At 43.4% G+C, this 23,081-nt stretch overlaps 1 protein-coding gene across 3 annotated transcripts in view; it reads left to right on the plus strand.

Annotated features, from left to right (window-relative positions):
- The window catches only part of USP10 (ubiquitin specific peptidase 10), a 78,523-nt gene that overhangs the window by 48,648 nt on the left and 6,794 nt on the right, over positions 1-23,081 (plus strand). For 2 of the 3 annotated variants that reach the window (XM_054452680.2, XM_063654154.1), the window contains 8 exons: positions 8,862-8,953; positions 9,509-9,618; positions 10,037-10,092; positions 10,318-10,421; positions 13,200-13,299; positions 14,246-14,423; positions 18,125-18,290; positions 22,441-22,585. In XM_054452680.2, the coding sequence (XP_054308655.2) occupies positions 8,862-8,953; positions 9,509-9,618; positions 10,037-10,092; positions 10,318-10,421; positions 13,200-13,299; positions 14,246-14,423; positions 18,125-18,290; positions 22,441-22,585 (951 nt within the window). The remainder of the gene's footprint in view (positions 1-8,861; positions 8,954-9,508; positions 9,619-10,036; positions 10,093-10,317; positions 10,422-13,199; positions 13,300-14,245; positions 14,424-18,124; positions 18,291-22,440; positions 22,586-23,081) is intronic. The other variant, XM_063654155.1, reaches the window with a different exon arrangement.

Consider the following 23,081-nt stretch of genomic DNA (forward strand, 5'->3'; position numbering starts at 1 on the left):
CATCTCCTCGGTGTAGGTTATGTGTGAACATTTTGTTCCATTGGCTGTTTTTCAAGTGTAAACTGTTATTTGAGAGGAGAAGAACATGCCAGGGGAGAGCGTGTGAACTGAACACTCAGTGACTTCCTTTAGCCCCAAGGGAAGGATGAATCTAAACACAAAAGGCCTGTCCTCCCGAGGGTTGGAGAGGGATCTGTGTTTCAGTGACTGGTCTGAGAGGAGATGGTTGCCATTTTTCAGTAGGAGTCAACAAAAGGAAACCTTAAAGTCTTAATACAGCCCAGCACAGTGGCTCACGCCTGTAATCCCAGCACTTTGGGAGGTTGAGGTGGGTGGATCACTTGAGGCCAGGAGTTCAAGACCAGCCTGGCCAACATAGCGAAATCCCATCTTTACTAAAAATAAAAAAATTAGATGGGCATGGTGGCTCATGGCTGTAATCCCAGCTACTGAGGAGGCTGAGTCAGGAGAATAGTTTGAACCCAGGAGGTGGAGGTTGCAGTGAGCTGAGATTGTGCCACTGCACTCCAGCCTGGGCAACAGAGTGAGACTGTCTCAAAAACCCAAAACTTAATAGCTTGTGTTTGAAAGTAGTTGCAAAACACGACACCCTTGTTAAGAGTGAGTATGGCAGACACGTGGGGAGCGCCTTTGCTGCTGCTTCCCTCATTAGCACAGATACTTTGGAGTTGACGAACATGTGATGTTTGAAATTGAACATGCTTTTAGTGAACGTTGTACTTTTCCTGGGTCTTTACTAAGGAACATTCCTCATATACTAGACGAAATTGTATCAGATGCTTTCACATCACAAATAGAGCCATTTTGTATTTGATGTTTTGCTTTCAAAATTATGCAACAGTATATTTTGTTTTAACAGAATATAAATAATGCTGGGTAAGGAGAGCGGCCAACTGCCCAATAAAATAAGTTAAAGTTCCAGTGAGAGAGAACTAGGAAAACTGAGCTCTTGAACAGCTCTGAAAACGTTGCATTGAAGTATCTAGCAATGTCATTTATTATGAATTGTTAGTCAAAACCTGTTCATGTGATTGTGCACAGTGGTTTTATACCTAAAAGGCATTGGATCGAGAAACAAAGTTACTACAATTTGGGTCTTCTCTAATGAATTATCCTGTCCGTGTTTATTTAAGTGTAAATGAAAATACAGTTATGTGCTGCTTTAATGATGTTTCAGTCAACTACAGACCACATGTACGACGGTTGTCCCATAAGATTATAATGGAGCTAAACAATTTCTAGTGACCAGTGAGTTGTGTTACAGTTGCCTACGGTATTGAGTACACAACATGCTGTACGGGTTTGTAGCTTAGGAGCAATAGGCTCTAGCATATGGCCTAGGTGTGTAGTTGGGTATACCATCTAGGCATGTGAGCCCACAGTGACAAAATTGCCTAATGCCACATTTCTCAGAACATATCCCCATCATTTAAGCATGGCTGTGTATCCTAAAATTGATCTTTATTTTGGCAGTTTATGAATCATGCATATATTTCTCCCCCTCCTTGGGGGAAATGATTTCTCAGATATTTTGCACTTCCTCTTCAAACTCTGAAGTACACGGGCAGTGGTCATGCGGCGTGATCTAAGTTAAAAAGGCATGGCACCCGTTTACAGGGATCCACCCTTGTGGATTGAGAGTTTAGTCCACATCTGATTTGATGTTTGTAGCCTCACATTTATTATACATCTTTCTACTTCAGAAACATAAGTTGATCTATAGTCAATGGGTAGTGGTACATTTTGGTCACTTTGCTGTACTCCACCTGGTTAGATAACCAAGATAATAGTGTGTGTTCTTCCCAATTGATGGTAATGAGGAAAAGAAAAGCACTTGGAGAATGTTCTGGACAGTTAGAAAGATGACAGAAAAGCAGATCAACAACACCAGAATGTCGATTACGGGCCAGTTATTGAGCCCTAAGAATCAGAGTTCTGCACCTTGCATTTTCAGGGATTTTTAATGGTAATATGACCCCTAAGTCCTAATTTTAGGAAAACAGAATTTGATGTGTAAAACGTGTAAGAATAATCACAGCTGATAATGACATAAAAGTTTACGATGCTGGTATTGCCTTTGAGTTGATAAACAATTTCAGTAGGCTGATTTGTGGCAGCCCTTGTGAGCTACCATCTACCATGTATGTCTTAAAATGTGAAAAAAGGCTATTAAGCGACTCCATTTTTCTGTATGTCAGCAGATTTCATAAGAGTGAAATTTCAGTTCAGCCTTTTAATGTGAGTTATTACAAAAGTGAACTACAGGTTTCAGTTTTGTGTCTTTTGAGTCATTCTGGCATTTTGTGCCTTTTCACACACATTGTTCTAGGCAGCCCCACCAACTCCTGTGACAAAGATGGACTGGGGGAGGCCATCTTCCTAAAGTTGCTGTCTGAACAGTTAAGTAGTAAATTATACCAACCATGATGAATTGAAAAGAAGGCTTCTGGGGAAAGTTTGTTATTACAGCCAACTTCTATTATATACCCTCAAAGAAGGTAAAATAGATACACCAATGGCAATGACTTTGGAATGCAGGTCAGACTTAAAGTTTCAACTTAGAAATTCTCTGCCCTCTATCCTTGGTGGGCCGCCTCCCTCATTTTGATTCTTTTAGCCTCCATAATTGAGTGCGTATTGGACTTTAGGCTAGGAATAAAATCGTAAATGAAAATGTTGATGTTGAAAGAGGAATTTAATTAAGTAGAGTGAAGAGTGATATTAGAAATTTGGAAGTGGTATTAATTCTGGCTTGTCCATAAGACCTGACTTTTGAATGATAACAATAGGATTCATTCACTTGAACATAATTTGGTCTGGTCTTAGGAGGAATTAGAACTGCTTTTGCACCCCTGTTTTCTCACTGCCTGGGAGAAGAGGAGCTCACGAACTTCATAAAGCGTTAGTGTCTCCTCCAGTTGATGGTTATCGAAATGAGTCAGGATGGGAAGGCTTAATGTACGTGTGATATGTTACAAAACTGGACGTTAAATGTTTCTTGAGTGTTTGGATCTTAAGAGACAATCTTTGACGATAAGTATTTAATCTTCATTTCTTACAATCATTGCTCTTAAAATGGAGCTTTATTTTTTTAAAATGTATTTTTTTTGTTTTTTCTTAAGAGACGGGGTCTTGCTCTTTCACTCAGGCTGGAGTGTTGTGGCATGATCATAGCTCACTGCAGCCTTGATCTCTTGGGCGCAGGTGGTCTTGCTGCCCCAGCTTCCTGAGTAGCTGGGACTACAGGCAGGCACCACCATGTACAGCTAATTTTTTTATTTTTATTTTTTATAGCAACAGAGTCTCACTGTGTTGCCCAGGCTGGTCTTGGAACTCCTGGACTCAAGTGATCTTCCTGCCACAGCCTCCCAAAGTGTTGCCTGAAACAGAACTTTATTAATACATCTTTAATATGTCAAGATGTTTAAAACTTGTCAAGATTTTAAGGAAGCTGGGCTAACATTTCCTCTTGGGATGCTGAAAGTTGTTGGTTTTCTCAAACTCTCACATAAGTTCATTTGCTTTTCCCTTCTTCCACCTCTGTTAGCTCTTTATTTTCTGGGGGGGGGGGATTCTGATGTCTGTATTGAGCTGGCCATCATACCGGGAGTGGTCTGCTTATGTATTTACATGCGTGGTCATGTTTGCTATAGCTGAGCGTGGTGCAGCTCCTTATCTGTTCCAGGTGAGGAGTGATCTGCTGCAAAATGAATGAAGTGGCAGAGCCAGAGTGCGAACCCCCGTCTTCCTGGTTTGTGTGCCTGGGCCCTTGCCTTTTACTGTGCATCTTCTCAGGAGCTGTCATTTAGACTTTCTGGACCAGGAGCTAAATGACCTTTAAAGTCTGTTGAGTCATTTCTAACAAATATGAATGGAGTCATTTGCCGTAACCAACAACTTTAATCTCCAGATGTTTAATTCATCCTGTATTACTGTCTAATGAGAACTTACCGTATGCCACGCACTGTCTAGTTGGAGTGATGATTGGCCTTGCCTTCAGGGTAGTCTAAGGCATAAGATGAGAAAGGAACAGATGGCAGCTGTTTGTAGAGAGAAGTGATCATTGGCAGAGGGCTGTTGAGGGGAGAAAGCAAGGAGGGGAGGCCTCATGCAGCTAGTAGGGATGGCAGTAACAGGCTGAGGACACAGAAGGCCACCAAGTCCTGTTACCTTAGATGGGGCGGACTTTGTTGAGCAGTTGAAAGTGTGAGTCTTGTCTTTAAGGAGCCTCCTGTCCAGAGAAGGAGGCACACACCACTAGTATCAGGTAGGCAGTGATGAGGTCAGCTACTGTGGAGACAGTGTGGAGAATCTTGAGTGCCTTCTGTCAGTCTTATTCTGAGATTAGGATTTAGGATCGTTATAAGAGACTAATAACAGAATGATACGGTATTTTAGTTTATGAAAGACTTGGCACTAGATAAAATTTTTCTAGAGTAACAGAATAATCATTAAGAAAAATCTAGGTTGTTCAGTGTCTCTTCTTTATTTTCCAAGTCTGTAAAGGTTTATTCTGCGTTTAACAACGTCGTACCAGAATGGCCTTTTAAAGACTGTCAAAGGCTTGAAGGAAAGCTGGTGGAGTACATTTCCTAGTACATGTCCCAAGGGCCCATTTGTTCTGCTGTTGCAGAGGTTGTGCTCATTCGCTTTTGTAGGTGTGTGTCTGTGAAATGTTGTTCCTTGCAGTTATTGAACAAACCACTGGGTGATGCTAAAAGACTTGATTTTAATACTGTGGAAGAAAAACAGTGAAACTGCTTTTTAACCTGCCTGCGCCTCAAAATAAGCAAACTGGAAGCTGGTATCGATTTAAGGGAATGGCTGATGTAGAAACTAAAGGTTTCTGTCTGACCAGTTCACTCTGTCTCACAAATAAATGCTGGAAAAAAGGTCGGTTTATAGTTGATTTATGTATCCTCTGATTGCGTAGAGATTGAATGGTCGAGCCTCCAGGCCATGCAGATTATTCTGGGCACGTAACTCAGTTAAGAACATGAAAGGAGGCCAGGCACAGTGGCTCACACCTGTAATCCCAGCACTTTGGGAGTCCAAGGCAGGCGGATCGCTTGAGGCCAGGAGTTCGAGACCAGCCTGGCCAATCTGGCAAAACCTTGTCTCTAGACTTTGTCTCAAAGAAAAAAAAAAAAAGCTGTGTTTTCAGACAGAGCTTAGTGCAGCCAGTTCTTGATTGCTGTGCACCTGCTTTCCTTTTAAGAGTGGAGTTAGCCTTGTCATAAAGCATGTTTTTGAGTCTGTTCGAACGGGTCAACAGCGAAGGGAAGTTTCAGGCAGATCTTGTATGCCTGGCCCTGGTGGCTTCTTTCATTTCCTTCCAGTATCAGTGCTAAACAGGAATGAACATCTTCAAGCCCTGTCTCACCCACCTCTGGCATCTTCACCCTAACTCTGCCCTAGAAGACCTTTCCTTCCATATCGTCAAGAAAACTGAAGTTGCTGTTTCACTCCTTCTCCCACCCAGAAACTTTGCTGCATCTTCCTGGATCTCTAGCTCCTTGCACCCATGATCCTGTCTACTTCCTCGGCCCGGCTTCTGGCTGAGCAGCCTGCACTTGCTGTCTTCACTCCTACACGCTGCTTCTGCGTGCTTCTCACTTCTCTACCCTTCCAGCCCTGAACTCTGGGGATCTGTGTGTATGTTTGTGTGATTATCAATCTGTTCAACCCAGGAGGTTGAGGCTTCAGTGAGCCGTGATCACGCCACTGCACTCCAGCCTGGGTAACAGAGCAAGATCCTGTCTCTAAAATAATAATTATGATTGGGTATGGTGGCACACATCTGTAGTCCCAGCTACTCGGGAGGCTGAGGCACAAGAATTGCTTGAGACCTAGAGGCAGAGGTTGGAGTGAGCTAGGATGGTGCCACTGCATTCCAGCCTGGGTGACAGAGTGAGACTGTCTCAAAAAAAAAAAAAAAAAAAAAAATCAGTCACTTGCTGGTCTTTTAATACAAATATACTATTTACTGGTCTCATCTGGGTATCTTTTACTAACATCTCTAAAACTGAACTCATTACCATACTGAACAAAAAATAACCTGCTCATCCTGTTGTATTCCTCCTCTAGTTGGATAGCACCGCTGCCCCAGTCAGTGAGAACCTTCTAGTATCTCTGTTCTTCCTCAGCTTCCATTTGGTGGCTTCAACCCCTGACCTTCCCAGAGTTTCTGCAGCCCTTGGACTGGGCTAAGCATCCTTCCCCCACCCCCCACCCCCCACCCCCCATCCCCCAACACCCCTTCAGCTTAGCCTGTACAGTGTGTGTTTGGAGCCAGGGACATCACAGTTCGTCCCTTCACTGGTCTGCGAGCTTGCCTAGGGCAGGACCACCTCGCATTCATCTCTGTGCCTTCCTTACCCGGTGCCTAGGCAGGGCTCAGCAGGGGTTTACTCGCCTTCAGCGAAAGGCAGCATGTTATTTAACAAAGGTTTCAGCCACACGCCATGGCTCACGCCTGTAATCCAAGCACTTTGGGAGGCCAAGGCAGGTGGATCACTTGAGCTCAGGAGTTCAAGACCAGCCTGGCCAACATGGTGAAATCCTGTCTCTCCTAAAAATACAAAAATTAGCCGGGCGTGGTGGTGCACGTCTGTAATCCCATCTACACAGGAGGCTGAGGCAGGAGAATCACTTGAACCCAGGACACAGAGGTTGCAGTGAGCCAAGATCGCACCACTGCACTCCAGCCTGGGTGACAGAGCAAGACTCGTCTCAAAAAAACAAACGTTTCTATGTTAGAAAGATAGCAGGTTTTGAGTCTTATGGTTAGGTAAAAAAAAAAAAAAAAAAAAAAAAGTCATTTGATTTAAAAATACTATGGCAAAGACTTGTTGGAATCATGCTGGAGTTTTATTTGAGACACTATGCCTTTACGTCATTGATGGTTATTTGAAAATGCACCTTTTTAACACTGCAATTATATTAGTTGCTGTTCTGTGGCACACACTAGAAATGATAGACTGTTGTGATGATATAGTTTAAAGACAAGTGTAAAAATCCACTGTCAATAGACTTTAAGCCTGTGGGGAAAAGTAAGTAGCCGAAACCTTGGAATAAAAGGGATTTTTAAGCGAAGCCCCTTACATATTGAGGAAAGGGCTCAGCCTCTTGAGTCAGGTAGACCCATGTTCACAGGTCATTTCAGCTGTTATGTGACCTCAGTTTTCTCATCTGTAAAATGGGGTTGGTAACTATCTCTGATAGTAGGATTATGATAATTATGAATAATATACACAAAGCTTCTAGCACAGTGTCCCCCACATGACAGATGCTGTCTCTGCTGGGTGTCATCACATGCAGGCTTGGGGTTCAGTTCGTAACTGATCCATTATTCATTTATTTCAAGGCCCAGTTCTGTATTCCATATTAAGAGAGAGAGGAGCTTTGCAAACTTAGTCTAATTGAACAGATTCCACAGAATCTGTAATGTTTTACTTTCTACAGAAGAAGAGCTATGCAGAAATTATTCCCTACGCTTCTTCAGTTAGAAGGAAGAGGACATTTACTCTCATAGGAAGGAGGGAATGAGAGGGTGTGTGTGTGTGTGTTTGTGTGTGTGTGTGTGTGTTGAATTTTGTAAATTAATTTCTTCATTTGATTAGTGCCGAAGTCTGGGATCTGCCAGTACAGTGTAGTTTAGAAAAGAAAAGCTTATTTTTGAGCGATGCGTTAGATGAATGCTAGTATCAAATGTATGCCATTTTGGTTTTTCTTTCCTATATACAATTTGTTTATTTATTATACTTTATTTTTAAATGAATTTTTGATTTTTGTTGGTACATAGTAGGTGTATCTATTTGTGGGTTATATGATTAGTATACAATTTAAAAGTAAAGGAGACAGTGTGGATTGGCTACAGATTATGGAGTTGAGGCCCTGGCTATGCTGCCTGCCTCCTGTGTGATCACAGGTAAGTTAGTTAGTCTTTGGGAGCCTCAGTTTCCTTATTGGTGAAAGGGTCAAAGTGGTGGTACTCCTAGATTACTAAGGATTAAGTCCAGCCAATTAACGTTTGTAAATTGTAAAGAACGTGCTAAGTGTAGAAGGGCTTATAGATTGTAGCCATCACCATTAGAAGATTCATAGTGGGACAGGGGGAGACCTTGTCTTGTTTTAAAGCACTTCTGATGGTTAATTCTATAAAGATGGCATTCACAGCTGTTTTAATACAGAAAAAGAGTGATGTCCACTCAGGGTGAACCTGAGGCTGAGCAGCGTGTTTGTAAATGGAATAAGGGAATTACAGTGTATAAAACAGTTGCTAAATTGGATTTCTAGTGGACAGTTTAATTCGTAGGAGACCTCTGTCTCTGAAAGGAGTATCTTTACTCACTGAACAGCCATTGAACACACACAGTGATGTGTAGGGTCAGCATTAGATGCTGGGGATGCAGAGAGGAATGAGACGTGGGTTCTGCCCAGATAACTTTCTATGTAGTGTCTGAGGCGCCTTGCTGCTAATGAGACACACCTGGCTAATGGTGTTTAAGGAAGAAAGGCTGTATCTCTCAAATCTATTCTCTAATAATGATACTGTGTTAACATTTTTTTGTTGCTCATTAAAATAGGTAGTTCTTGTGTTCCCCCCCAGGAAGATTAAATGTTGCTATTTGAGGGAAAAGATTAGTTTCAAAAAAGTTCTAATTAAATAATGTACTTGATGTTGAACTGAATGAAGCCTTAACAGTATGCATTTTCTTTGGCTATGTGTTTTACTGAAGGGATTTTAAATGCTGTCCCAGAGTAGAGCATATGAAATGATTTGAATGTTCTTCACTAGATATCATGAATTTCTGAAATATGCTTCTTCACTCTTTCAGAGTTGCTGGAGAATGTAACCCTAATCCATAAACCAGTGTCGTTGCAACCCCGTGGGCTGATCAATAAAGGGAACTGGTGCTACATTAATGCTGTATCCTTCCTGGACGCCGTCCGCAAGGCCGGCGTGTTGCAGCTGTCCCTCCTTCGGGTGCATGTGACTTAGTTCAGCTTCCGTGGGCCATCTAGCCCTCCATTTGAATCCCTAAGCCTGGTTTATTACTTGGTCTGCCTACCTTGCTTATAAACAGGGTTATTCCTGACTGCAGTCCATCTCCCTCTAAAAGAGAGGATATGTTGGTGTGTGAATGAGGGCTGCAGACAAGCTGACTCTCATTAGAATGGTCACAAACAATAGGGCAGAGCAACCACTTACAACTGGAAATTTGGTTTTAACTGATTGAACTGTCTTAGTTAGGTCAAGTTCTTGAATACAAACGACTGACTGCTTCGTAGATCCTTATATGGACATCACAGGACACTTACCCTAGTAATTATTTGGTTTATTCCTTTTTGTGGTGACATATCTAAGTAGTTCAACGTCCTTAGCTTACTTGTGTTTTTACAAACGTTCTTGTGCTTCATGTGCCTTTAGGAAATGTGGTGTGTCTGTTCATTTCCTTTACGCTTCCTTACTGCCACTATGTAGACACTGCAGGCATTGGTTGCTTGCCCGCCGATGTATCACCTGATGAAGTTCATTCCTCTGTATTCCAAAGTGCAAAGGCCTTGTACGTCAACACCCATGATAGACAGCTTGTAAGTAAGGTGGTGAAAGATGTGTTACGTGGTGGGGGTTTTTTCCTCTCCGATAATTAGAATTGAAATAGTTTAGTAAAGCTCTTGATTTCCTGCAAATGAGTCCTATAATTGTCTTTTTAAAAAAATAGACTGTTGATGGTTTTATATGGAAGTTAACCAGAAATGGAATTGGAGCATTGTTGATCTGTGCTCTTTAGATTCAGTAGAAAGTATTTTAGCGTTTACCAGCATATATCACTTAAAATAGACCAAAAATGCATATAGAAAAGACTTGAGTTCACTAGCTGTTACAGCATTGGTTACCTAAAATCTACTATACTCGTATAGCTGATATTCTACTTAGCCATCAAAGCTCTTTAGTAAAAGTATATATTGTTTAAAACTGCACTATTTAACATTTTTTCCCCATGTTTAGTGTTCGGCTAATGAATGAGTTTACTAATATGCCAGTACCTCCAAAACCCCGACAAGGTTAGTAAAAATGGGTTTTGTTGATGCTATTACATATTGGGAGTTATGGAGACAGATGACTTAAAGTTGGTGACTTCAGTCTTGTTGAGAAGATAATGTTGTTACACCTGTGCCATTCTCAACACTCAGCCAGGTGGGAGGTGGGGGAGTTTTGATGATGTTGCCTTTTTCGTCATTTATGACTTCATTGTAGTTAGGAAAACCTGTGTCCTGTTTCCATTGCAGCTCTTGGAGATAAAATCGTGAGGGATATTCGCCCTGGAGCTGCCTTTGAGCCCACGTATATTTACAGACTCCTGACAGTTAACAAGTCAAGCCTGTCTGAAAAGGTTTGAGACTTCTCTGTTGTCACTAGTATCAAGTGTTGCCTTTTGTTCCAGTGTTTGTGTGGTAACTGTTGCTTATTGATATTTGCCCTCTATTTCCAGCGCTATAAGTAGATGTAGGTTTATAATAGAGTCCATTGCTTGGATGAATTGAAGAGTGTGTGGCAGCTCTCATCATCTGACCTTGCTCAGATAACTTTTATGGTGCACCAAGCACTGCTGTCAGTACTTTACATATATTAACTTAGTTGACTCTGAATAAAGTATGATTATGGTCTCCTTGTTACAGTTAAGAGAAGTGAAGCCACTGTCTGAGGTCATGTAGCTAATGTACGTGGCAGAACCCAGCTTTCAAGACAGCTCTTTAACCACTGCACCATATGCCGCTGGCATAGAATGGAGTGCACTGGGCCGGGAATGATGGCAGTATTCAGAAGAGCTTATGTCTTCATCATACTTACAGGCTTTAGTAGCTATTTGATGTACTTGATTCCTTTACCTAAATTTTTTTTTAATCACCTATTTTGTTACTAAAGGCATGAGACCAAGGGGCCAGGGAGCCCTTATAAAAGGCCCTGGGGCTGTTGAGAGTGAATTGGGCCGCTCTTAGCACCGTTAACTGGAGCATTTCTTTCCTCCCAGATTGAGTTTGTGATGAATCAGTACAAGCAGTTGAAATGATGCTTAGGGAAATGTATTCAGAGAGAAAAATAGTTGAGAAAATACCATTTAAGTCAGGTTTACATGAAGCTTCATTGCTTTGAAGAAGAGTGAATGTCGAGGGCATCGTAGCAGGGTACCACCAGGGGTAGCATAGAGTCTTAAGCTTTTTAAATGCTTATAATGCAGCTTTTGGTATTGGCTTGGAATTTGCATTTCCCAAGTAATGGGAACATGGTGTTAGGGATGCAGAAATGGAATGAAGTGCACCCTCTGCCCTCAGTGAGGGAATGAGATAAATGAATAGTCAACAAGAGAAGTACAAAGATATAGAGATGCCTTAGAATCCAGAGGGACCCACCTAGCACAGGTGGAGGCAAAATAAAATGGGTGCTCAGGAACCCCTCTTGGATCGTGCACAGAGATAATACTATGAACAAAAGCATCTTTTAAAGGTTAAATTAATAGGGGATGTGTTGGGCTCCCCAAGACCACCCTGAGGTAGGGTGATTCACTGGAAGAACTCAGAAAATGCAGACGCTGGTATACCCGTGGCTATGGTTGATGACAGCAAAAGCACGCGGAGCAGAGTCAGGAAGGGAAAGGACAGGTGAGGCAGGGCCTAAAGGAAACCTCCAGACTCCTCTCCCAGTGGGGCCACAAGGCTATGCGTAACTACTCCAGCACCAGACTGACCACACGTGAAATGCCGCCGACCAGGGAAGCTCATTACAGACTCCTTGTCCAGGGTTTTTACTGAGGGCTGGTCCCATAGGTACCATCTGCCTGGCTTGAACCAAAAGTCCAAACTCCCGAAACAAAAGCAAAGTGTTCAGCAGAAAGCACATTGCTTGTGCAAACGGTTTAGGCAGAATCCCGTATCAGTTCTTGGACTGATAGGAACCTTTCTGAAATCCACGTTCCCAGACAGCAGCCAAGGGGCAACCTTGCAAGCAGGCCTTTCCAAGGAGAGCCACCCAGGCCTGCTGTGAAAAGTCTTCAGCACACTTTGGCTGTGCCAGTTTTTGCCCTTTTCTGCACACCCACAGAGCATGCACTCACGTGAACAGCTGCTGTCCACGTCTACTATTTGGAGAGCGCAAGTAAACTTGAATGCAGTTTACCTAGATGCTTCAAACAGAACAATTTGCAGGGCCTTGGAATAGGCAGTTGTGCTATGAAGAATGAAATATGAACTGATGATAAGTAACAGAATCAAACACTCCTGATGTGGGATTATTAAACTCTTGGGTGACTCCTCTGAATGATTTTGCTGATGTATGTGTAAAACAGCTAACGCTTTAAATCAGTGGAGTTTTTCCACATGTAGTTTGAGTTCTTTCCCATGTAGTTGTCCATCATCAAAGACAGACAGAAGCAGACATAGGGCTGCTTATCTCACTGCTCGAGTGGTAACCCTTGCAGTTGAACAGTGAACTGGCCCTAGACATCTAGTTCCTCGTCTTCTATTTCGCTTACCCAAGACAGAAACTTTTTTTTTAAATAACTTTTGTGATAAAGGTAGTGTGGCCAGGTGTGGTGGCTCATGCCTGTAATCCCAGCACTTTGGGAAGCCAAGGCAGGCAGGTCACCTGAGGTCAGGAGTTTGAGACCAGCCTGGCCGACATGGTGAAACCCTGTCTCTACTAAAAATACAAAGATTAGCCAGGCATGGTGGCACATGCCTGTAGTCCCAGCTACTCGGGAGGCTGAGGCAGGAGAATTGCTTGAACCCGGGAGCTGGAGGTTGCACTGAGCCGAGATTGCACCACTGCACTCCAGCCTGGGTGACGGAGTGAGACTTTGTCTCAAAAAAAAAAAAAAAAAAAAAGGTAATGTATATTTATTGAAGAAAATTTCAAAAATACAGAAAGTATAAGTAATAAAAATCCCCATTAGTCCACCCATTTAGAGATATGTGCTTAATGTGTTTCTCCTTTTCCTCCTACTCTTGGGATTTCAGCTATGCAAGGGAAGCCCATGTCATCATGTCATTGTTTGGAAATACTTTACATCTTCCATTTCAGAGGAGGCATGGTTGGACTTTGCAAGTACTGTATGTCCTGCAGGCCTTTGACAGTGATCAGTTCACAATAACGTGATTATATTTGACCTTTTCAGGGTCGACAAGAAGATGCTGAGGAATACTTAGGCTTCATTCTAAATGGACTTCATGAGGAAATGTTGAACCTAAAGAAGCTTCTCTCACCAAATAATGAAAGTAGGTTATGGTCCACTTGCCGCAGAGTTGTGCAAGAGTTGCTATAAACAGGTGTTGCGTACTCATATGTTACATTGCTTCCCTGCCCCTCAGTCGTTTTCCCTTCAAATAGCATTTATTCCTTACGATAACTTACACCATCGAGAAGGTTATATTTAGGTAAAATTACAGTTCATCCCGAACCTCTGCCGTTTTCTTTCAACTTTTAATTAGGAAAATGATGAAGCATATTAAAAAGCTGAAAGAATCGTTTGATGAATACTTTTATAATTGCTGAGTGTACAGTTTTAAACATATTTTCTGATGCTATACACACACTGTATATATATATATATATATATATATATATATATGTCTTATCTATCCGTCCATATATATGCATACATTTTCCCTGAATGATTCAAAGTTAAGTTGCAGCTGACAGTTTAGTTCATCCCAGGTGCTAAAGCATCCCCTGTGGATCCACTCCTGCATAACCACAGTCCCTTATCCAACTGAGAAAACCAAGTGTAATGACATGGTAATACCGACTTTGCAGAGCATCTTCAAATTTCGCCAGTTGTCCCAGGGATGTCATTTCTAGGAGTTTATGTAAACAAGGATCCAGTGGTGGTGCACCTGTTGAGATTGGTTACCATGGATACAGTGGTGTTGTGCCTGTTGTGATTGGTTGCCATGGATCCAGTGGCGTTGCGATTGGTTGCAGTGGATCCAGTGGTATTGCGCCTGTTGCGATTGGTTGCCATGGATCCAGTGACGTTGCACCTGTTGCGATTGGTTGCCGTGGATCCAGTGACGTTGCGCCTGTTGCGATTGGTTGCCGTGGCTCTTAATGTAGACCACACCCTGATTTCATTTTTAAAACTGCAATCGACAGATCTGTGCCTTTTTATTTTTTGCTTTTCTTGTCGTAAATAGTAGTCTAAGCAGATGCTCTCCTTTTCAGAACTTACGATTTCCAATGGCCCCAAAAACCCCTCGGTCAATGAAGAAGAGCAGGAAGAACAAGGTGAAGGAAGCGAGGATGAATGGGAACAAGTGGGCCCCCGGAACAAGACTTCCGTCACCCGCCAGGCAGATTTTGTTCAGACTCCAATCACCGGCATTTTTGGTGGACACATCAGGTTTGTGCTTTTCTAGAATAACTTAATATTTGCCTTTTCTAGGGTTTTGCCATGTTGGTGAAGGGGGAAGGTGTGAGGCTTGTTTTGAGACTTCTTGGACGTAATGGTTTGCATCTTGCTCCCCCGCCTGCTCTTCTCTTGCACTTCCTGATGCCGCACTTGTCAGCCCCCGTGGCTATTCTCTCCCTGCCGGCGCATGTCTGCAGCGGACAGGGAGCTCCTCACTTCTACTCTGTCAAGTTCAGCTGCTCACTGTTAGGGAGTAAGAGAAAAGCCAGCTAATTGGCCGTATGCGGTGGCTCATGCCTGTAATCCCAGGACTTTGGGAGGCCAAGGCGGGTGGATCACCTGAGGTCAGAAGTTCGAGACGAGCTTGACCAACATGGTGAAACCCCGTCTCTACTAAAAATACAAAAATCAACCGGGTGTGGTGACGGGCATCTGTAATCCCAGCTATTCGGGAGGCTGAGGCAGGAGAATCGCTTGAACCCAGGAGGCAGAGGTTGCAGTGAGCCCAGATAGCGCCATTGCACTCCAGCATGGGTGACAGAGTGAGACTCCGTCTCAAGAAAAAAAAAGAAAAAGATACAGGAGAATGTCTTCATGACTTACGGGTAGGCAAAGGTTTCATAAGATAGGTCATAAACAATAACCATCAAAGAGAGAAAAAAATATATATATGTATATATATTAGACTTCATCTGCATTTAAAACTTGCAACATAAAACCGCCTCCGGGAGGCAGAGGTTGCAGTGAGCCAAGATTACACCACTGCACTCCAGCCTGGGTGACAGAGCGAGACTGTCTTCAAAAAAAACCCAGCTAATCAAACCATGTGTTTTGGTAAGAGAAGAAATTAATGTATCTGGAGGAATTTTATTTATGTTAATAAATTATGTATATTTAAAGTATACACACAAGATGTTATGAAATAGAGATAGTAAAACAGTTGCTAGAGTGAAGCAGATAAACATATTCCCCATCACAGTTACCCTTGTGTGTGTGTGTGTGTGTGTGCGCACATGGCAAGAGCAGCTGCAGTTTTACTCATTTTGTAATAGTCCCGAATACAGTGCACTATGAGTAGCTCTTGTCCGACGTTCCACATCAGATCTCTAGACCTGTTCGCCTGTGTGGCTGCCCTTGGTGTCCTTCGACTGACATCTCCCATTCCCACTCCCCACCCCTAGGAACCACTCTTCCTTATCTCTGTAGTTTCGTCTTTTTTTTTTTTTTTTTAATAAAGATTCCATGTATAAGTGAGACCATGCAATATTTTTCTTTCTGTGTCTGGCTTATTTAACTTAGTATAATGTTCCCCAGGTTCATTCATGTTGTGGCAAATGGCAGGGTCTTTTTTACAGCTGAATAGTGTTCCCTTGTCTGTATATACACACCACAGTTTCTTTATCCATTGGCCCATCCACAGATAGTTGTTTCCCTGTCTTGGCTGTTGTGAACTGATTGGAACCAGGTGAGCTGGAAAGTGAAGCGAGTGTGAAGGGAGTCTGAGGGGAGGTCTTTTTTACACAGACGGACACGTGACTGGGCTGGAGTCCCTGGGCACCTGGCTGTGTGCCAGTTCCCTTAACCAGCTTTTTGCTCATTCACAAAGTCCTTCGGAAAGGTTTTTCTTTATTTACCTGAGAGCTTTTCAGTACCACTGTGATGTGGAATTCAGCAAAACTTGTACCATCTCCACGAAGTTTTACCCGTCGAAAGTACTGAAGGGGCCTCATTGGAGCCTAATTTCCTTTCTGAGGCCTTGCGGCATAACCCCCAGGCTGGTATTTCAGTGACACTCTTAGTCTGTTGATGTCCCAAATGCTGCGTACCTGAAAGAAACAGTACCCCTTTTGAGGCATCAAGACTTGATTCAGTCTCTCAGTTCTGAGATTGAATCAACAACTTTCAACAGGTGAATAATAAGAATCTCAGAAACCTGCACTGACTCCCTCAGAAGCTGGTTTCTGGTCCTCTGTGGAAGTGGATTTAGAAGCCAGTTGAGCAGCCATGTGACCTTGAACAAGTCACTTCTGTGTTCGGCACTGTGAGCTCTATTCCACTGGCCCCTTTCTATTCTGGTGCTCTGTGGAGTGTCCACGGCAGCTGTGTGGTCAGTTGTCGCCTGGGAAACACCCAGCCCCGACCACTGCCTGTGGTTCCTTGAGACGCGTCGTGTTGGGAGGGAGACGCTGAGGTCCGGTGCAGCGGTGAGTGGTGCGCAGCAGTGAGGGAGGGCTGTGCCCTTTGCTCCTTCAGCCCAGCAGCCTGGTTTAGGATTGTGAGAATACCCCCTCGGGATGGGAGAGAAAGATGAAGGGACAGCTCAAATGGAGGCATCGGGAACATGGTTTTTGTGCAGAGGTCGGGTATCAGAATTTCAAGGCCACAGAGGGTCAGCATACTCAAAGATCCCAAATTTGTCTAAGAGTAACCAGTGGAAGATACCAGCGTCCATTTGGAGGACTTGCTGGCTCAGATTGAATGGCTCTGTCACGGCTGCTAGCCACATCCTCTGAGGGGTCTCTGTGTTGAAATTGGTTGTTGATGTTTCTTTTTGAAAAACGGTAAAGCAAAGATAAGGAATTCTTAACAACGTAGAACTTCTTTTCAGCCATTGTTAAGCATGATTCTTTATTCACACCAATTGAAAGATTTACTTCTAAAACTCAGCCTCTTCAGATGTTTTTCAGTTTCCCCAGGAAGACTTTTCCCCGCCTTTCTTCCCCGGTGCCACCTTTGCTAAAACACAGGACCACTGAGTCAAGAGGGCTTCTTGATTTCTCCACCAGCTCTCATGAGCGGTTTCCCCACTACTGTATCCCTCTCTGGAACCAGGGGAACTGTTGTCACCGAAGTCTTCAAACTGTAAAGGAGCATGGAGATGCGTAATTGAACCCAGGACAGAAAAGCTTTTAGCGAGCTCTTCACCACATCTGTTCTGGAAAGCCTGAGTACCTGTCCACACCCATTTTATTCCGTTTCGAAACTAGGTCACTGAGACTGCAGAAATAGAAGCCCTTGTTGAACCCCTGGAATGTTCCCTTGCTGAGGCTAAATAAGAGATGGGCCGAACACACAATTTTTACTCAGAAAAACTTAGAAAAAGAAAAAAAAAAACGAAATGAAAAACCAGCTAAGAAAACAAGGTCAAATTGGCGCCCTTCTTGGAAGGGTGGCAGCCTTTTTTCCTGGAATGTTAACTTGTTTTTTATTCTACACACCCTATTCCCCTTCTTCTTTTTGTAAGACATTTTTATAGGAGGAAAATGCCATTAAAAATCCTCTATTTACCTTGGGATTTCCTCTATTTTATTAGAACAGGCTATGATACTTGGAGAAAATGGAAAGCATTAGCGTTTTGAGGCCATGGCAGGGTAGCTGCCTTTATGAACTGGTGCAGTAAATAACAGTGTGGAGAGGAGGTGAAAGAATTTGGAAAATGAAATATGTTTTCTTCCAGAGCACTGGCGCTGGGAACATTTATCAACTGGTAGATTTCGTTGTTAGAAATACTAAGGAGGTGCTATTCAGCAGAATTATTTTTAAATTCAGTATATTTTTGGCTTTTCTCTGTGGTCTTTTGAAAGTGATATTGAATAATCTTATTTTCAGTGTTTATTCCTCTTGGTTAATCTTAAGGGAAAGTGGCAAGGAGTGGTCTCTTAATTTTTTTTGTTTTTGCTTTCAATTCTTAGGTCTGTGGTTTACCAGCAGAGTTCAAAAGAATCTGCCACTTTGCAGCCATTTTTCACATTGCAGTTGGATATCCAGTCAGACAAGATACGCACAGTCCAGGATGCACTGGAGAGCTTGGTGGCAAGAGAATCTGTCCAAGGTTATACCACAAAAACCAAACAAGAGGTATGTTCACACTTGATTTTGAACCTTTCTACTGAGATGCTCTGGTTTGGTGGAAAGAACACGGAATTAGGAATGAGGGGAAATGGATTTGAGTTATGCCTCTTAAATCAGTTGCTTAACCATTTTGTACTGAAAGTTTTTATGCTTTTACAATGAAATGGTTGAAACGTGATCCCAAGGGCCTCTTTTAGCTCTAAATCATATTACACAAGGTAATGATCTCCTTTTGGATTGTTTATCTTGAGCTACGTTTAATTTTCTGGCAATCTAATGATGATATCACAACATCAATACTACCTCTGACAGAGGCCAAATAGCTTATTTATGTTCATGATACCGTAGGGTACAACTGTCATTAGATTAGTTAGGATGTCAGAGAGATTCCAGACACATCTGTTTTGCATTTGATTGTAGATCTTCCAGGTCATTGTAAATATAATATAGTCATTGTTCTGATGCTTGTTACTCTTTGATTTGATCTGGAAAAGATAAGATCCTTGAGTCTTTCAGTCTTCATGAATTTAAGAGTATCAGATTATAGCTTGGTGGAGTCCTTGTCAACTCAGTCGGGCAAGACAAATAGCATTCTGCCCTGTGAGAGCTTATTAGTTCCTGGCTGTCCAGATGTGCCAGCTTATGGCTATTTTGTACTCCGCAGCAGAGAGTGTCTTCTCTGTTATATATCTTAGGTTGTGGCAGTGAATTCATAAAAATGCACTGGGGAGATGAATGCAGGCTGATAATTATGGACAGTCCATAGCATTCCTGCAAAGCGATATTTGATTAATGGGCAGTGGATGGCAGCTACCAGGTAAAATATGGTGCCCCAGCGTAGAAGACCTGTCATCACATTGCATGACTGGAATGGATCTATCCTTGGCTTATCTCGTGTGCTCTGAGTCAAAAAGAGCAAAGTAGGACATAGGGACCCTTAGCACCTTGGGGGTGTCCTGCTGTGGACTGGTCCACCCAGGCTCTGGGGGGATCTGTAGAAGTTATGCCTAATCTTCTACCGTATTTGCAGACTTGCATCTCATGGGTGATTTTGTTTGAAAAATAGAAGCAGTAGGAGCCAGAGGCAGAAACTTGGTAGTTGACTTCAGTGAATGAGCTAAGAAGAGTCTGGCAGTGGACCTCGTGGAAGAGAGAGAGGGAAAAAGTGGTATTTGTGTTGGGGAGGTTGGTTGGGTGGTTCAGTTGTGCATTGACTGTCGGCTTGGCTCACTTCTGTGGCAGCTGCAACTCCAGAGATGGCTCCCTGGCCCTGGCTGCCATTGGACTCTGCTTATGCTGTTTCTTGAGCCAGCTATGGGAGTCATTGGCCACCCATGCTGTTGGGGAGGTGGTCAGCCTCTCCATGGGCTGCCTAGGGAAGATCCTTTTATGATGTGTCTGTTTTTCTCTTTTGCTTCTGCTGCAATTACAGTTTGACTTTGCTGGGGTGGGCTGGTGGGGTGGCGGTGTGGGGGCAGGGATTGAGGCACAGGCAGTTGTCAGCCTGTTGTTAGACAGTAGTGAAGAAAGAATGGTTTATCCTAAATAGCAGGTTTGGATGGAGGCTTCCAGAAAGAAGGTGGGCCAGGTGTGGTGGCTCACACCCATAGTCCCAGCACTTTGCGAGGCTGAGGCAGGAGGATTGCCTGAGCCCAACAGTTGGAGGCTGCAGTGAGCTATGATTGCGCCACTGCACTCCAGCCTGTGCGATAGTGAAACCCTGTCTCTAAAACATAAAAAGAAATAAAAATAAAGGAAAGCTGGCATTTTGGTGGACTCCTGAAGATAAAAAAGAGTGCTGCTAGCTCTTCTGGCTGCACGGTTGTTGTAGTGTGTTATCAGATGAGATCAGGACCACTTTGAACAGCAGATGTTTGAGGAAGGTTTTGGACAACCTGTATGGAAGTATCTATAAGGAGCAAATTACATATTTTCTTGAATGTGATTTTTTTTTTAAGTTTTTAAAATGCCACCTTTAACTTTATTATGTTTTAGATCAGAAGTGTTTTTCTGTGGGAACATGTGAAGGTTTTGGGGAAAATAGGATTATATGAAATATTTACTGTATAGAAAATGTCTGCCTTTGTTGACTGATTAGAAATTAAGCCTCAGTTAGCTGGGCGCGGTGGCTCACCCCTGTAATCCCAGCACTTTGGGAGGCCAAGGCGGGTGGATCACGAGGTCAGGAGATCGAGACCATCCTGGCTAACACGGTGAAACCCCGTCTCTACTAAAAATACAAAAAGTTAGCCGGGCATGGTGGCAGGCACCTGTAATCCCAGCTACTCAGGAGGCTGAGGCAGGAGAATGGCATGAACCTGGGAGGCGGAGCTTGCAGTGAGCCGAGACAGCGCCACTGCAGTCCGGCCTGGGCGACAGAGTGAGACTCCGTCTCAAAAAAAAAAAAAAAAAAAATTCTCCAGTGGCTCGTGCCTGTAATCCCAGCATTTTGGGAGGCTGAGGCAGGCGGATCACGAAGTCAAGAGATCGAGACCATCCTGGCCAACATGTTGAAACTCCATCTCTACTAAAAATACAAAAATTAACTGGGCATGGTGGTGTCCACGTGTAGTCCCAGCCTCTCAGGAGGCTGAATCACTTGAACCCGGGAGCTGGAGGTTGCAGTGAGCTGAGATCGCACCACTGCACTCCAGCCTGGGTGACAGAGCGAGACTGTCTCAAAAAAAAAAAAAAAAAAAAAGTATTATCTAAATGAATATGGGAAGCATCAAAGAGTTTATAAGTACAGAGAATGATAAAGGGATTAAGTGTTATTTGTAAAGATGCATCTTAGTAACAAAACACCTGGCTTTATTTAAAAGCAGCATTCATTAGACCTATGACAGTACTTCAAGAACAGATTAAATTGATAAAACTCATGATTAGAATAAATAGCTTTAAAGGTTATTTAAAACATTTAATTGGCCTGGAATCCCAGCACTGTGGGAGACTGAGGCGAGCAGGTTGCTTAAGTCTAGGAGTTCAAGACCAGCTGGGCTCATGGCTGTAGTTCCAGCTACTTGGGAGGCTGAGGTGGGAGAATCACCTGAGCCCAGGAAGTCAAGGCTGAAGTGAGTCCTTATCATGCCACTGCACTGCAGCATGGGCAACCAGAGTGAGATCCTGTCTTAAAAAAACCCATCTAATCATACTGGTATCAGTTTTATCAATACTATCAGAGTTATTTTTAAATGGGTCAATACTAGGCCTAGCGTGGTGGCTCACGCCTGTAATCTCAGCACTTTGGGAGGCTGAGGCAGGTGGATCACCTGAGGTCAGGAGTTCAAGACCAGCCTGGCCAACATGGTGAAACCCCTTCTTTACTAAAAATACAAAATTAGCCAGATGTGGTGGTGGGAGTGTATAATCCCAGCTACTCAGGAGGCTGAGGCAGGAGAATCGCTTGAACCCGGGAGACGGATGTTGCAGTGAGCCGAGATGGTACCACTGTACTCCAGCCTGGGCGGTAGAGTGAGGACTCCCTCCCCCGAAAAAAGGCGGGGGAGTCAGTACATAAATAAGGTGGTACTAAGTTAGCTTTTTAATTTTTATGCTAATTCGTCAGTAAGCCACAGAGTAAAGTTCTTAACTTACAGTTTACGACCGGACTTCAGGGACCCAAGAGGCTCTCTGCAGTTGTGCTTATAGGAATGTATGCATTTTTCTTCTTTTTTCTTTTTTTCTGAGACAAGGTCTCGCTGTGTTGCCCAGGCTGGAGTACAGTGGCACGAACTTAGCCCACAGCAACCTCTACCTCCTGGGTTCAAGCGATTCTCTTGCCTCTGCCACTCAAGTAGCTGGGGTTACAGGCGCCCACCACCACGCCTGGCTAATTTTGTATTTTTAGTAGAGACGGGGTTTCACCATGTTGGCTAGGCTGGTCTCAAACTCCTGACCTCAGGTGATCCGCCTGTCTCAGCCTCCCAAAGTGCTGGGATTAATGGGCGTGAGCCACTGCACCCTGGGTATGTGCATTTTCTCAAGAGGAGCATTGGTAGATCTCAGAGCTTCTGTGGGGCAGGAAAAGCCATGAAGTCCTGCCACAGGACTCTTGGGCCTCACCTCTCAGAGGACGTCTTTGAGCGGAAGGTGGATGTGGTGTCAGCTGTTGCAAGTAAGACAGGGACGGTGTGTCCTGGTGTGCTTTGTGTCTTAGGTTGAGATAAGTCGAAGAGTGACTCTGGAAAAACTCCCTCCTGTCCTCGTGCTGCACCTGAAACGATTCGTTTATGAGAAGACTGGTGGGTGCCAGAAGCTTATCAAAAATATTGAATATCCTGTGGACTTGGAAATTAGTAAAGGTAATGCATACAGAAGGTCGGGAGTGTTCGTGGTGACGCACTCCTGCAAATCAGACGCTCAACCCTGTAGCATTTCTTTGTGATGTCAAGAGTGAGGACATTCTCTTGCTGGACTTGGACTTGTTTTAAGTTTTTTGACTTGTAATAGACCTTAATACTAAAATTCTCATGAAAATGGCCTGTTGAAAATAGAGGCAAAAAGAACTAAACTCTATAATCTTGCTAGATTAGAAAAATAGCAGCTTTTGTCTATCAAAAAGAACATCACTTTTCTGTGAATATTTCGGGGATGAATGGTGCACAGTTTGCCTTCCACCGAGTATTAACAGCTGTATTGACTAGCCCAGTTAAGTGGTTTTTAGTGAAGTAAGAATGATTTCTCTTAGGCAGTGAGAGTCCCTTCTAACCTCTAGTTGTGGTGGCGCACAAGTAAGACGTGTGGCACTTACCAGCCTCAAGTCTCTGTCAGGTCACGGGCTCGGCACTTTTTGGAAGC

Source organism: Pongo pygmaeus, chromosome 18, assembly GCF_028885625.2.
Source record: "Pongo pygmaeus isolate AG05252 chromosome 18, NHGRI_mPonPyg2-v2.0_pri, whole genome shotgun sequence".
NCBI classification, from domain to species: domain Eukaryota; kingdom Metazoa; phylum Chordata; class Mammalia; order Primates; family Hominidae; genus Pongo; species Pongo pygmaeus.